The sequence below is a fragment of the Pelodiscus sinensis genome, chromosome 5, assembly GCF_049634645.1.
Source record: "Pelodiscus sinensis isolate JC-2024 chromosome 5, ASM4963464v1, whole genome shotgun sequence".
NCBI lineage: Eukaryota > Metazoa > Chordata > Testudines > Trionychidae > Pelodiscus > Pelodiscus sinensis.
This window is the reverse complement of record NC_134715.1, coordinates 66,173,669-66,189,107: the sequence shown is the minus strand read 5'-3', so window position 1 is coordinate 66,189,107 and position 15,439 is coordinate 66,173,669. Positions and strand designations below refer to the sequence as shown.

At 42.8% G+C, this 15,439-nt stretch overlaps 1 protein-coding gene across 2 annotated transcripts in view; it reads left to right on the top strand.

Annotated features, from left to right (window-relative positions):
* HPF1 (histone PARylation factor 1) overlaps positions 1-13,085 on the top strand; it is a 29,497-nt gene extending 16,412 nt beyond the window's left edge. For both annotated transcript variants that reach the window (XM_006111675.3, XM_075930196.1), the window contains exons 3-8: positions 103-289; positions 1,405-1,503; positions 7,567-7,717; positions 11,126-11,213; positions 11,847-12,019; positions 12,826-13,085. In XM_006111675.3, the coding sequence (XP_006111737.1) occupies positions 103-289; positions 1,405-1,503; positions 7,567-7,717; positions 11,126-11,213; positions 11,847-12,019; positions 12,826-12,957 (830 nt within the window). In that variant the 3' untranslated portion in view covers positions 12,958-13,085. The remainder of the gene's footprint in view (positions 1-102; positions 290-1,404; positions 1,504-7,566; positions 7,718-11,125; positions 11,214-11,846; positions 12,020-12,825) is intronic.
* The last annotated feature ends 2,354 nt before the right edge of the window (positions 13,086-15,439 follow it).

Sequence of the window (15,439 nt, the reverse complement as noted above, 5' to 3'; positions counted from 1 at the left end):
CAATTTTGTTTATGTCAACTTGCCATTGAGAAATGCCTGATGGGTGAGATCTTGCTTCCTGCATGTATGAGACAGTATCAGATAGTAAATTTTGTTTTGCAGAAGCGCTCGTATCAAGTATTGGACTTAAGCTAGTTGGACCATATGATATTCTTGCTGGAAAACACAAAAGAGCAACATCAGCAAATCTCAACTTCAACCTTCACTGGAGGTTTTTTTATGATCCCCCTGAATTTCAGACTATAATTGCTGGGGATAGCAAAACTCAGTATCACATGGGATATTTCAGGTATTTCGTTTTAGATATGACCCTTCTACAATGTGTATTATCTTTTTCTCCATTTCCACGAAGGTTAGCAGTGTAAGAACTGTGCACCATTGTCATATGCTAGAACTGTATTACCCCCTTCCATCAGATGACACTTCAGCCATCATCTTAAGTAGCTAATGTTATAGGATAAAATGTGTTAAAAGGGCTGGTGGTGAGAATTAAAGATCTAAAAACCAAACAAACCCTGTATTTAATCATACTGTTCTGTAACTACTTCCATGATGTCCTGGAGCAAATGATTCCCCACAGCTGCGATTGGACAGGTCCCCGATTCAGCTGCTGCTGAAACTGACCAGCAGCTGACTCCGGGAAGCCCGAGGCAGAGCTTCTCTGCCTCGGGCTTCCGAGTCAGCCGCTGGTCAGTTTCAGCAGCGGCTGACTTGGGGATGCCTGGGGCAGAGCAGCTGAGGTGCTGCCTGGTTGGTCCAGTAGCGCCACCCCTTTGTGCTGTAGGACCATCCCAGCAGCACCCCAGCTGCTGCACCCCAGCTGCTCTGCCCCAGGTGTCCCCAAGAGCAACTGAGGTGCTGCCAGGTTGATCTCACAGCACCAAGGGGCGGCCCTACCGGACCAACCCAGCAGCACCCCAGCTGCTCTGCTGCAGGTGTCCCGATTCAGCTGCTGCTGAAACTCACCAACAGCGGCTGAATTGGGGATGCCTGGGGCAGAGCCGGACTATTGGAAGGGGAGCTATGAGGGGCCTGGGGTGGCATCCCCCCACACAACCCTAGACCCCTCATAGCCCCCCCTTCCGATAGTCCGGCATATTTGATAATCCGGCATCCCCTGGGTCCTAAAGGTGCCGGATTATCGGAAGTTTACTGTACAAAGAATATAGTGTAATTAAATACTGCATTTAATCTTTTGGTAGTCTCTGCTGTTTGTAGTGAATAATTGCCGTTTTAAAGTAGTGGTCTCTAAGAAGCAAAGGGATGGGCTGATGGATTGTTACCTGTGCTTTTAACTGTCCAGTAATTAAATGTAGGGCTTCGGGCTGCAGTGTTCCATTCAACACCTTTTGCGCATGCTAATTTTATTTTAAAGAGGAAAACTGTTTATATTTTGTTTTATAGGGATGTGCCAGATGAACTTCCAGTATGGGTTGGTTCAAATGAAGCCAAGAAAAGCTGTGTAATTTCTCAAATTGGTGACAATGTATTTGCTGCAGTCAAGTAAGGTTTACAATTTGGGTCCTAACTAAATTAAATTTAGTCTTTGTCTAAGCTTCAAAAGTACTAATATGAAATATCTTAACTGAGTACATCTGGGCTGTTCAACACTCTCCTCTTATGCTCTTCCTGAAATAGAAGTTGGAGAAAACTAGATTTAAATTTAATCGTACAACTTTAGAGTGGTATATGTCAGCAAGAAGTATAGATGTGTTCTCACAGGATACTGAAGACTTGGTTTATGCAAAAAATGTTTGGGCAGGGACCAGGGTTGCTAAAACTGTAAATTTACAGTTTCAAAAGGCCTATAATTGGATTGGTTTATGAAATCCATAAAAACGCTTCCATGTTGGGTTAAAAAACCCTCTGAGCTTCCTGCCTCTTGGGCAAGCTCCATGCTGCAGAGCGGATCCAGATGCTCTACAGTTCTTGGAGCAGGAGCAAAGGGTGGGATTCTCCTGGTGGGGACTGCTCTTATCTGCCTATGGTGATGGACTTTGAATTCTTTGGTGTTGCAAACTTCCCTCCACTGCTGCCGCTTGTGTTCCTGCTGCAGCTTGCCCCCTCCTTGAATCTTGCCTTGTAGCCTAAAAGGTTCTTTGTCTTGTATGTGCCTATCACCTGCCTCATCCCCAAAGACACTCACAAGTTGGAAGATGTTGATGTGGCTAGCAAGGTTAAACTAGCATTACATTGCTATTGTGCTGTATGAATAAAAAACTGTACTTTTTTTTTGTTTGCTTCTATCCATCTTTCTGTTGTGTAAGAATGTGACTGTAAAATAGTTTCAGTATGAACAGTTCTAATTGTTTTTGTGAACATATATCTGCAATTGGCAACCCAGGCAGCGATGAATCCAAGTGAAGATGTATTTCATGTTCTTGCCACATGGGTGCATTCTCCCTTCAAAATGCAGGATTCCTACTCTTAAATCAGGAGCTTACTTTCCTTCAGAGTTCTGAGTTTTTGAGGTTGCCTATAAAATAGACTACAATAATAGTATATTTCAAGAAGTTAATTGCTTTGTCATTTATCCTCCCTTTTGATATGGGTCTGACGTACTCAATCAGAAACAGAATAGTATGTTGACCTCTTTAGCTGTAAACTTTTGTTGCAGTGTGGATTTGTGCATTATCCTAACTTAGTGACTTGTGTACTCATGCTCACTAACATCTGGAATAAGTGTTTCTATTAAGTTTATTTAAAGCTAGTGTTTAACATATTAACAATAATCAGTCTTTAGAGAGCAAATACATGTGATTCTTGCCACGAGCAACAGTGATCCCTGTGTCTTGTTGCCTAACACTTTCTGATAGTCTTGTGACCTTTTCTAGTAGGGCTTCTTTGTTTGGCAGGGGATAGTGCCATGAATTACTGTACAGGCTTGTCTGACAAACTGTTGGAAAAACTCAATTTCTGTGCTGTTTGTTACATTGCTATCATTTAATTTTAGCAGCATACCAAAACCCCTGAACATCTGAAGGCCAAGTGGCTACTTTGACAGCAGCATGCGCTTCATTTAGGTCTCTGAAATGCAGTTGCTCTGGAAGCAGCTGGCTGAGTCTCTTCCTTTGTGGAGTGAGGAAGAGGTCAGGCTTCTCTGCCACAATTGCCTTAGTCCATTGGTTACCAAAAGGAGTAGAAGTCCCTTAACTGCTCAGAGCTGAATGAGAGACAAACAGCCGAGAACCAGGATTGCGTGAAGACTAGACTCATTAACTCTTCATCTGTTGCAACTTAATATAAAAAATTTACACTTCACTTCACTGTACATAGTCTGAGACTAAAATCCTGTTCTCTACTATGGCAGGCCCAAATTCTATCCATTTTTACATGTATTGTCTCTCAGTTTCCTGTCTCTTTTTTTTGGGGGGGGAGGTATCCATGACCATATGATTTATTTTAAATGAAGCTACTTGTGCAAAAATAACCCACTGCTTTATTATCATTGACTGAAAATATCCTGCTCCTGATGTCAGCTAATGAAATCCTACATCTCAAGTGGTAGAAATCTGTTTAGTTTTGAAGATCCATGGTTCAAACCCTGGTGGCGATGGGTGATGATAGAACTTGCACTTCATTTCCTTTTAAAGGAAGCTACCTGCAAAAACTAAAGGCATTTTTGCATTTTCTTTCCCTCCCTCTCAAAACCCCCAAACTGTGCCTTATTCAGCACACAGGATAATTGAAGTTAGAACATGTACAGAGGAGGAGGCAAAGGGCTTCAGGAAGAGGGAAAAGAGTTGTGTTGGCTTAGTAAAAGTGAGCTTAATGGCTTGTATCTGTAGTGGCATTCAAGAAGCTGACATCTGATCAATTCTAAACATGAGAGAATGTTTTAGGTATGAAGAACACTAGAACTGGAAGGGACCGCAAGAGTATCACGTTCAGTCCCCTGCACTCATGGCAGGACCAAACAGTCTATATCGGGGTGGGCCTGATCCAGTCCGCAACATGCCCTGCTGTGCTCCTGCCCCAGGTCAACCAGGATTTGGGAGTGGCAGAGTATTCAACGTTTTCTCCCCCACTGGGTCGCACAGCTGTTCAACTTTCAAGTTCAAAATGGCTGGCAGTTCCCTCTGGGTGGATGACAGGGAGAGAGACCTCCTGTGTTCCCCCAAACCATGGGGAACCACATGAAGTCTACCCCCTTCTCCCCACCTTTCCCCGTGCACAGTGCCTAGAGAGTACTGCCCCTTAAGCCCAAGGCCCTACCCCTTCCACCTAAGGCCTTCGACCACTACCAACATTGGTGAAGTTGCTCCCTACAAAAACTATTTCCCGGACCTGCTCTATATCATCCCTGATGAATGTCTGTCTAACCTGCTCTTAAATATCTCCAGTGATGGAGATTCTACAACCTCCCTAGGCAATTTAATCCAGTATTTAACCACCCTGAAGGGAAGCTTTTCCTAATGTCCAACCTAAACCTCCTTGCTGCAATTTAAGACCATTGCTTCTTTGTGCTATCAGAGGCCATTGAGGACAATTTTCCCCTCTACCCTGTGACACACTTTTAGTTACCTGAAAACTATTATCATGTCCCTTTTCAGTCTTCTCCTTTCCAAATGAAACAGGCCCAATTCCTTCAGCCTTGCATTGTAGCTCATGTTTTCTAGACCTTTAATCATTTTGGTTGCTCTTCTCTGGACCTTCTCCAGTTTCTCCATCTTTCTTGAACTGTGGTGCCCAGAACTGGATGCAGTACTCCAACTGAGGCCTAATCAGTATAGAGTAGGATGGAAGAATGACTTCCCTGTCTTGCTTGTAACACTCATTATTCTGGGATTCATTAACAAGTGTTTGTTTTGGTTTTTTTTTTTTTTTTGCCAGTGTCATACTGTTGACTCTTATTTACCTTGTGGACCACTATGACCCCTCGATCTCTTTTTGCAGTACTCCTTTCTAGACAGTCACTTCCCATTTTGTATGTGTGAAACTAATTGTTCCTTCCTATGTGGAGGACTGTGCATTTGTCCTTATTAAACTTCATCCTATTTCCCTCAGACCACTTCTCCAGTTTTTCCTGATCATTTTGAATTATGACTCTGTCCTCCAAAGCAATTGCAACCCCTCCCAACTTGGTAGCAGACTTAAGTGTGCTCTCTGCTATCATCTAAATCATTGATGAAGATATGGTATAGAACTGGTCCCAAAACAGACCCCTGCAGAATCCCACTTGTTATGCCCTTCTAGCATGAACCATTAATAACTCCTCTCTGAGAATGGTTATCTAGTCAGCTATGAACTCACCTTATAGTAGCCCCATCTAAGTTGTATTTGCCTAATTTTTTTATAAGAAGATATGCAAGAGCGTATCCAATGCCTTACTAAAGTCTAGGTATACCATGTCCACTGCTTCTCCTTTATCCACAAGATGATAGAATATCAGATTGGTTTGACATGATTTGTTCTTTACGAATCCATGTTGGCTGTTACCTGTCATGGAATGTTCTTCAGATTTCTGCAACTTAATTGGTATTGGAGGGGCGGGGCAGTGGGGGGGAGCTAGGAGGCGGAACAGTCAATAGCCTCCATTATTCTGGAAAATGTCAAAAGAGCCCCATCTCAGCCTGCCTTTCCTGCCAAGTAAGTTATAAAATGTGGACACACTGAATGGCTTGTCTGTCAGATAAAGAAAAATAAAAATGGCAGTGGAAGGGGAGTGCATGGAGGGAGAAAGAGGACACAACCTCTAGCATGTGGTGCAGAAGGGAATGATGAAGGACACTGATTTGATGGGAGGGAAGGAATGGGGACCTTGGCTTTGGGATATGGGGGGAGGGAGGGGAGATTGCACACTCCAGAGGCTCCTTCCACTTCTCCATCTTTCCTCTCTCCTGCAATGGGCTCAGTTTCCAGAAGGAACAAAATGGGCCACCCTTTGGCTAAGGCAGGTTAACTGACTACAAGAAAATCCAGTTGGTCCTTGCCCCTGCCACCAACTTGATATCATAAGTAGGCTACTTAAATGACACTTTTGGTCAGTTGACACACCAGCTGTGTGTTCCTCATATTCTGGATAATCAGCCTGGGATACTTAGAGCCTCATTTTCAGAAGCACATGCAACTGCAAGAGTTGTCAGTAGGGATGTTAAATTTTGAGTAATTGACTAAAACAACTATCAACAGCTCCCATGGACAACTAGGATTGTGAATGACTGGTCAGCTATCCAATAAGCAAATGCTTATTGGATAGTTAAGTAGACTAGTGGCTTCTCCCCCTTGTTGCCTCTATCAGAAGGAGGGGCAGGATGTGAAGCAGAAAGGTACTTCAAAGCGGCAGCACCGTATGGAGCCTGGGACCAGACCCTGGGCTCCATGCAATGCTGCCGCTTGGAAACACTGTATGGCTTGGGGCCAGCTGGGGTGTCCCCAATTAGTTGATAGGGCACCTTCTCCTTTGAAATGTAGCAACAGCGCTAGGGCTGTTGCCACACTTCAAAGGCAAAAGCGCTGCCAGGAGAATGGGGGCCAGTGGGGCAGTCCCCTGCTGGCCCTGTTCTTCCCACGGAGTTTCAAAGCAGCAGCACCACGTGCAGCCCGAGGTCAGCTGGGGACACTCCCCCGCTGACCCTGGGCTCTGTGGTGCTGCAACTGTGGAAAAACACCACGGGGAGCCCAGTGCTAGGCTGCACGCAGCGTTTCAAAGTGGCAGCGCTGCATGGAATGCAGGGTCAGCAGGGGAGTCCCCAGCTGATCTTGGGCTTCATGTGTTGCTGCTGCATTGAAATTCTGCCCAGCTGTCCCCAGGCTGTACAGTGTATCGAAGCAGCAGCATTGCATGGAGCTTGGGGTCTGGCCCCAGACTCTACATGGTGCTGCCGCTTTGAAGTACCCCCTATGCTTAACTCCTTCCCCCTTCTGATAAAGACAGCAAGGGGCAGAAGCCACTAGTCTACGTGACTATCCAATAAGCATTTGCTTATTGGATAGTTGACCAGTTGGTCACATCCCTAGTTGTCTGTGGGAGCTGTTGATAGGGTATTACTCTGGCAGCAAGTCAGTGTGGTAGGAGGAATGAGCCAGGAGCTCCAAATTGCTAATCATGTCTGTCAGTGATTCACTACATAACTCCAGGCAAGAGACCCTAAGTTTTCTCTCCCAGAGGTGTTGTGAGCAAATAAAAATGGCTTGAGTGGCATTTTGATCCAGCACTAAAGACCAAAAGAAAATTAACAAATCTTTGTGTTTGGTGTATAACAAGTCATGAAACCACTCATTGAATTATTACAGTAAAAGTAACAGCTGCTTCAGTTGATAGGTATTCTTTGTCCCCTGTGCACCTTATGGGACAAGTCCTGTAGAAATATTGTGAGCATATAACTGAAGACTACATCATAATACATGTGCACAAGGCTACACAAGTAACCATAATTATTTAGTTTCAAATTAGGAAATGCTAAGTGTAGTCAAGCACTCAATGTTATCTCTAGTATGAAATCGATATAAACATATGCCTTTTTGATTGAGATCTGTGTGTGTGGTGGGGGGGGGGAGAGTATTAGATTGTTTAAGTTTCTGAAAAAAGATATCAGCTGTGTAATGAGTCTGTCTTTGTTTCAGATTGTTTTTGTCTGAAAAGCTTAAGAAAGTGACAGATAAAAACAGAAGTTCTATTTTGAAAGACATAGATGAAAGCCTTACAAGAACAGCAAAAGAACTGGGTTATTCGCTGGAACAGAAAACCATGAAGATGAAACAAAGAGATAAGAAAGTATGGTGCCTTCTTCTCTATTCTCTCTCTTCTCCACCTCCCTCCCTCCCCCCAGCAGGGTAGAAAAGTTACTAAGGTATTTCTCTTTGGCTGAACAGGACAGAGAGCTAAGAAGTTTAGATGCAGCAGTCTCCAGAGCACTGACTAAGGGGTGAGATTGTCTGTCTAAAAGTGTGAAGAGCTGCTCCTCTTGGTCATTCCTATGCCTGAAAAGTGGAGTCTGTTGGCTGCAGTTTTTCACAGGACAAGAAACAGTCAGCCTACTTCTAATATTACACATAGTCCACCAGATAAACATCATCTTGTGGACATCATATGATGTCAATAACCACTATTATAAAATGGTGGTTTGGTATACTTTTATTTTAGAGAGCTAGCAGGCCTATAGGGTTGGTTGGCTCACTGAGTCCTAATATAGTGATTTAATTGTAGATGGGCAACTCTAGATGGCAACTTCTCATATGAAATGGTACATCCTTTAGTGTTGCGGGAAACCTCTCTGTATCGTAGTGGCTGCTAACTGTCTCTTAAGCACCCCCTTCCAGATCTCAGGTGGGGAATGGTTTTTCTTCAGTTCTTTAGTACAGACTGGCCCTTCAAACCAAAACTCCAGTGTAGTTCTTCCCTTAGTTAAGGGGCTTTCCACTCCTGTTTCCTTGAGCTGGCTCATAGTTCAATGTCTCTGCAGGAGCCAGTCTTGCTCTTTTGCAGCTGCTTCTTCAGCCAGCAACAGGGATTTTCAGGCTTCTGTTCCTTGAGCATCACACTACCTGTTGACTCTGGAAGTCTCAGGTACTTCTCTCGATCACACCCATACTACTTGCTGCCTTTTAAAATTTGGAATCAGACGAGTCTCATCTCTAAAGCCACACATCTGCAGATATCCACTTTATATCCATGGACCATATTTATGGCTTGGATGCAGATACAAAGTTTTTGTAGCCGTGCAAGGCTCTACTAATGTTCTAACCAGGGATGATTTAGCCCAAGGGGCTCCAGCCCAAATGTAAGGCAGCCTGTTATATATTTCAAAACATGCCTTCCCTCCTCTCTCCTTCCCCCCCCCCCCACCAAAAAAAAATCCAGATTCCCTGTGCAAATATCCATGAACTCGAGGAAGAGTTATGGTGAGGTCTAGATGGCAGCAGACATCCAAGTGAGCCAAAGAACTGAACTGCCCACTCTGATTTATTTTCTTAAAAACTAATCAACTCATAGTGTTTTGGAAAACTAGCTGTTTTTTCCTTCTTGTGAGCAGCATCTGCCTGTAGAGCCAAGGGGACCAGCTCAGTGTTCCCAGAAGGGGTGGGGCTGAGAGCAGCTGGCCCTCAGTACTACCTAGGAGTTGGCATTCTCTCTCTTTCTGCCCCTCCTCCCCCTGTCCTTAGTGTTTCTCGTGCTCTGGCAGTGACTTAAAGGGACTGGGGTTCTAGCTGCTGCTGCTGGGCCCTGTTGAATTGCAACACCTTCTTTGCTCCGCCTCCCCGTCAGCAGGCATGACTGCTGCTTTAACAGTCACCAGCACCTTCATGTGTAAGTTCTCATAGTACAATTAAACTTACCCTTTTTAAAAATAAACTAACTTCTAAGAGGCATTTACTGAAGGTTGCACAAAGGGAAAAAGTGTAGAACTACTTAAGTACAGGAATGCAGTTTAATGTGTGTATGTTCGGTAGGCCACTGATAAGCTACTAACATGAATAGAGAACTTTTTGCTGGATAGTGTCTTGCTATTTGTATGGGGGAAGGGATAATCTGATGAATTTTCCAACAAGGAAACTCTTAAACCTATTTTTGAGATGCAAACTTGCTGTGAATAATTGGAAAACTCAGTTTCCTTAAGGATATTTGGAGCAGAAATTAGGTATAGATTCAAGTTAGAAATAAGCTAAAAATCAGTGGGTCAATTTTTGGACCAAGAGGGTAGTATAATTTGGAGACGCTTCAAGTACACAAGACACTAGCAATGGAGGCTCACCAAATGAGGAACATTGCACATGGACTCTGACTATTTAGATTGAGTTACTATGGTATGGCCATGCAAATCTGGAATTGTGTTCATTTAAAAAGCCTGGCTTGTTGCTTGCAGTGTAATAGACTGCAAGTTCCAAATTCTGCTAAAGAGCAGACTGAAAAGACTAGGGAGTGCAGGAGGTTTGTACATGGTGATGGAGGGGTAACTAATACTCGCCCACAGCTACAGCAAAAAGGGGCAAACTGAATGAGTAATATTTTTAGGGGTACAAAAGGGTTAGTATTACTTTAAAGAACTTGTTAAACCTTTTGAAATAGCATTAAGTTACAGTTGGATATTAGGAAAAACTGCTTCACTAGGAGGATGGTGAAGTACTGGAATGAGTTACCTAGGGAGGTGGTGGAATCTCCATCCCTAGAGGCTTTTTAGTCTCAGCTTGACAAAGCCCTGACTGGGATAATTTAGTTGGGATTTGTCTTGCTTTGGGCAGGAGACTCGACTCGACTTCCCGAGGTCTCTTCCAGCCCTATGATTCTATGACTCTCTATTTATGATCTGATGTTTCTCTTTGAGAACACAGTATTGAACAAAAGGTTTTTAATGGGAATCTAATAAATGCTAAGTTTGATAGACTGAGCATTATCAACTTTTTTTTTTCTCTTGACACACCCCGTCCTCCGCTAATAGATTCAAGAACTAAGGTGCATAGTCAGGAAACTGGAGTAACAAACTGAGATACTGGGGGGGGGGGGGGAAACCTTTAAAAAAATCATATAGTGCCTTATATAAACACGGTGAGCCTGATGGTCACTCTTCTTTTTACAAAACTGCAAATGCCCATAAGCAGATAACAGTCACACAGTAGCTTGTCAGTATAACCTGTCAAAAGGAATAAACTGTTGAATGCATTTAGATAGTATTGCCTACAATCAGGCTATGTCTAGACTACGTTCTATTTTTGAAAGAGGATATGCAAATCTGAAGAATTTGCATATCTTCTTCCCATCTCACTGTCAAAAGCGGAAGTAGTTTGGACGCGATTTTTTGGGGGGAAAAAAAACCCTTTTTTGAAAAAACTGCTCTTCCTTAAATGAGGTTTACTTTTTTTTGTTTGTGTATGGGTGTTTTGGGAAAGGTTTTTCCTGAAAATAGAATGTAGTTTAGATGTACCCCCGGTGATTGTAAGATCCCCCTGCATCTACCAACTAGATTGTTCCATCACTGTAGAGTTTAGAAGTAAAATGTTGAAGAAGTTGTAATTAGACTTGATGGCAAGGGTGACCACTGTTACAAATTCAGTCTCCTAGACGCAAAGTTAATTTGTTATATCTTGGTAAATCATGGGCACATTACCCCTAGTGGTAAAAAGCAAGTTGGTGTCTTGTATAGCTTTTATCATTGGGTTTTATCAAATCTTTTTTTCTCTTATTCAGGTAGTGACTAAAACATTTCATGGAGCAGGTCTGGTTGTGCCTGTAGATAAAAATGATGTTGGGTACAGAGAGCTCCCTGAAACCAATGGTAATTTTTTTAAATAAAAGCATTCTTGTTCATATCCTCCTTCTTTTAGTTGTTACACTGAAACATTTCTTTTGGCTGATCCAAAATATGGATTGCATTTATACTGTGGTGGACCGCAAACAGCTGATCTTTCACTATCATAATACTTGAATATGTAATTTTGGTTTGAATCCTTTAATTGGATGAAAACCAGAGTGCAGTGAAGCACTGAACTGGCCTGAAACAAGATGATTGAATTATAAATGTATTGTTGTGGAGACTATTTAATTTTTCCTCTAAGATGAGTGGTTTAAGTGCCATAAGATTCTTTTGATAACCAGATGTAACTTAACACGTATACAAAATCTTCAGGAGGCAGTGACTTCAGTTATTCTCAGAAGTTAGAGAAACACTGCAAGTACCCCGATCCAGAGTCATTTCTCAACTGTTTCCACCCACAACTCCAAAAGAATAGACGTTTTCCTCTGAACCTGTATTCTAGGATTCATTGTGCTGTTTGAGCAAAAAAGATCACTGCTTTCTATAGCTGAAGTGGGTACATACCTAATTCATATGTAATGAATGTGAATTCACATTTTAAATAGTAGAAAAGTAAATTCTCTCCCCCCCCCCCCCCCCCCCCTTCCATTACAGCTAATCTTAAAAGAATTTGTAAGGCCATTGTGGATGCTCCTAGCGATGAGCAGAGACTGAAAGCCTTTGCACCCATTCAGGAAATGATGACTTTTGTTCAATTTGCTAATGACGAATGTGACTACGGAATGGGCTATGAACTGGGAATGGACCTCTTTTGCTATGGGTCACATGTAAGTATTAAAATAGTCATCATTCAGCAGACATGTACATGTTGTGTTTTGAGGGTAGAACTGGACTTGTGTGGCTTTATTCTTGCTAAAAGCAAGTAGACATTTTTGGTAGCTGTTACAGAACAAACATACAATAGGCCCACAGGTCTGTGTGTGTATTTGTGGGCTCTTTCTTTTGTAGTTGTGTAATGGTGTTTACAGTTGTTTGAAAGAGCACTGTCTGCTCAATACCACTAACTTAGCAAATGTAGCATGTATGACTTGGCAGTATATAAAGTCACTGGTTACACATTCATTTAACATGACTGTAGTTTGCCAGTGCGACTGTTGAATTGCTTATTCTTGCCAAAGGAAAACCTCTATGCTTAATGTAGCTGAAACAAAATAGGTGCTGGTAAGTACAAACTTGAATACCTCCTTTAAAGTTACAACTGGATGGACAAATACTGTGGGTTGAACGTCTCTCATCCAGCACCCTCAAAATGGCTCAGGTCCGTGGGAGGTCAACATTGTCTAGCAGCATTACCAACACCTCCAACTGCTTAGTGGGATGTTAAAGGACACTTAAGGGTGAAATAGAGCTAAATCCCAGCACAACACTGAACCAGGACTAGTGGCTATAAGCAAACTTAATGGGAAACTTAATTGGCCACATCCCTAACAAATGGACATCCAGCTAACTACAGTCATGCTGGAAATCAGGATTTCTCTTATGGTGTACGACCAAGTTGTTAACTTTTAATGGAGGGGAAGGGTATTCTGTCTGCCAAGCTCTGCTCACCTACTTTTCATTCTATTGTTTGTAGTATTTCCACAAGGTCGTTGGTCAGCTGTTATCTCTCGCATATAACCTGTTGAGGAGGAACCTCTTTGCTGAGATTGTTGAATCGCATTTAGCTAAAAGAAGTGACGAGAATGTGGACCAACTAGCAGCATGATCCAAAGAGGGCTTAAAGTTTCAAGTATTAGTGCTGCAAAACTTGATTTTGTTAAATGGATATAGGTGTTTTCATTAGTAATATAAAGTAATGTTTGCGTGTAGTAAATAAAACTTTTTAAAAATAAACTAGACTAGGTTCCTTTTTATAGCACCAGAAAACAGTGTTTTCTAATTATACTAGGGGTAGAATACTAATTCCTAAACTTGACTCAAACCTGAGCTATGCTACGGGGGGGGCAAAAGGTAACTATCCAACCTGACTTGGCCAGTAAATGATGGCATTTTGCACCTCTCATAATAACATGGGCTTGTCTTCCATCACATAACAATGCTGAAACTTTCTTACAAAACATTGTTGATTGTTTTGTGACCGTCCATGAAACGTATCTACATCTTGTAACACATTTTTCTGCCACTCTTGGTATTCATTTACTACTGCCATCAGTAGGGGAGCAGGGTTTATGCACTCAGTAGTAGTGTTATACAGTCCAAGGAGGAATGGCTGCTCCAAGTTAGTGCATATAGATTTTTTCAGTCAATGTAGGATTCCAGTATAAATGGACAGTTGCACTACTTACTGCATAGCCTTACACAGAAAACACTGTGTATTCTTCAAAGACCCAGGCCCTTCCTCTTTCTGTGTCTTCACATTCTCCTGTGTTGTGATAGATGCCTAGTTTCATGTGCTTTGAGCTGGTGGAGGTTTCAGGAAACAACTCCTGGAACCGCTGTTAGGGATTTGCCATGGTACTACATGTTTGCTGTTCATGCTGCTTCTGCCCCTCCAGAGTGGAGCATAATTCAGGAAGCCATTCTTTCTAGTGAATGTACAGCAGAATGTGGGAGGGGTTGTTGACCTGTGTAGAGCTATACCTGCTGTATACCTGGCCCACATTCTGGTGACAGTGCAGAACTCACCAACTCCTCTTAAGAAACTCATTTTAGCAGTAGGAGTGTGGGCAAGAGCAGAAAGTCAGAGAGGCCCATGCATAGAGTACGTATAATAGGATTGGTTGAAATGGCTGATTCAATTAGTGATAGTTGAGAACCAACACTAACATTTTTACAATTGTAGTCCCCTTATTAAAGGGGCTGCTGGCTGTGTGGGGTTTTTTTTTGGGGGGGGGGGAGGGGAGAGGATCCTTTGTGCTGCAATCTAGCTGCAGAGACTACAACCCCTATCAGCCTGGGGGGGAGAAGGGGTCAGAATGGTGGGTCTTCTAGGCATGGAAAGAGGGTTAGGCTAGAATCTATTTTGGAGAAAGGAGCTAGGCTGCTGGTGGGGAACTTTTTTTTTAAATTTATTTATTTTAAAGCCGGGAGCTGTAGGTTGCAGCTAGAGCCTGACTGAGAGCCTGCCAGGGCTTGGATCTAGCAGGCTGGTTCAGGAGCTTTTGATTGTCCCTAGAGGGGAGAGACTGGGGCTGTGCCTGTGGCTGAGAGGGGCCTACATAAACCTGCACCGGAGGCAACCAAGTAACTGGGCTCTTTGCTAAAGTGTTGCCTGGACACTAACTCTGTCAAAAGAAGCAATGATCTGCCGAGGGCACCAGAGCTGCTGGAATCTGGTGAGGCATGTGGCAGTCACGGGGGATTTTACAGCTAGCTGCTCAGCTTGGACGAACACATACCGAACCTGCACAGTGCTGTCTCCACTCCAGTTACAGACCTTCAAGGGCACCCACACAAGCATCTGGGATGGGATAAATGGTGGCAATATAAATGCTAGATAAGTTTGTGTACTTTAATTGATTTTTCACTTTAAATCTGTTAACCTTGTTTCTTTAAGGTGATAATTAGATATATAGATATAGATATATATATATTAGTGATGATTGTTTTCTTGGAGTTAGATTCAGACTATTGCTGGAATAATTTTATTCCTAGAGGCTCCAAGGCACACTGGTAAGTGTGTATAGGGCCAGCTAGGTGCAGGCACTGCCACTGTATATTCTTTAGGAGCAAGGGACTGGATAGGGAATCCCCAACTAAGCAACATCACCCCTGGGGTACTCAGGATCTCCTTTTATGTTAAAAACATCAGGCGCCCAGGCACAAGTGTGAGTCTGACCTAGTTCCAAATAACCCAGGGAGAAAAAGGGAGTTATGCAATGTTAACATGAGAATCTTTTTTTTTCTTGAAAATACTTGGGCCCCATGTCCATTTGTTTCTGCTGTGAAACATGTAGTTCCACCCACTCCAAGCATCTCATCTAACAGCACATACACTGTTGTAACCACAATGTAATTGAAAGGTGATTCTCTTCCTTGAAATTGGATATAAAAGAAACACCAGACCAGCACAGATGTAATTAGAACTAACTTTCACCTCATCTTATAGACTAAGGCTACATCTACACTGCAGGCTTTTTGCATAAGAACAGTAAGGTGTGGGAACAGAGGGCTTCTTGCACAAGAGTTATTCCTCCCCCCACAAGGAATAAGCCCTCTTCTGCAAGAGCTCTTACACAAGAAGACAG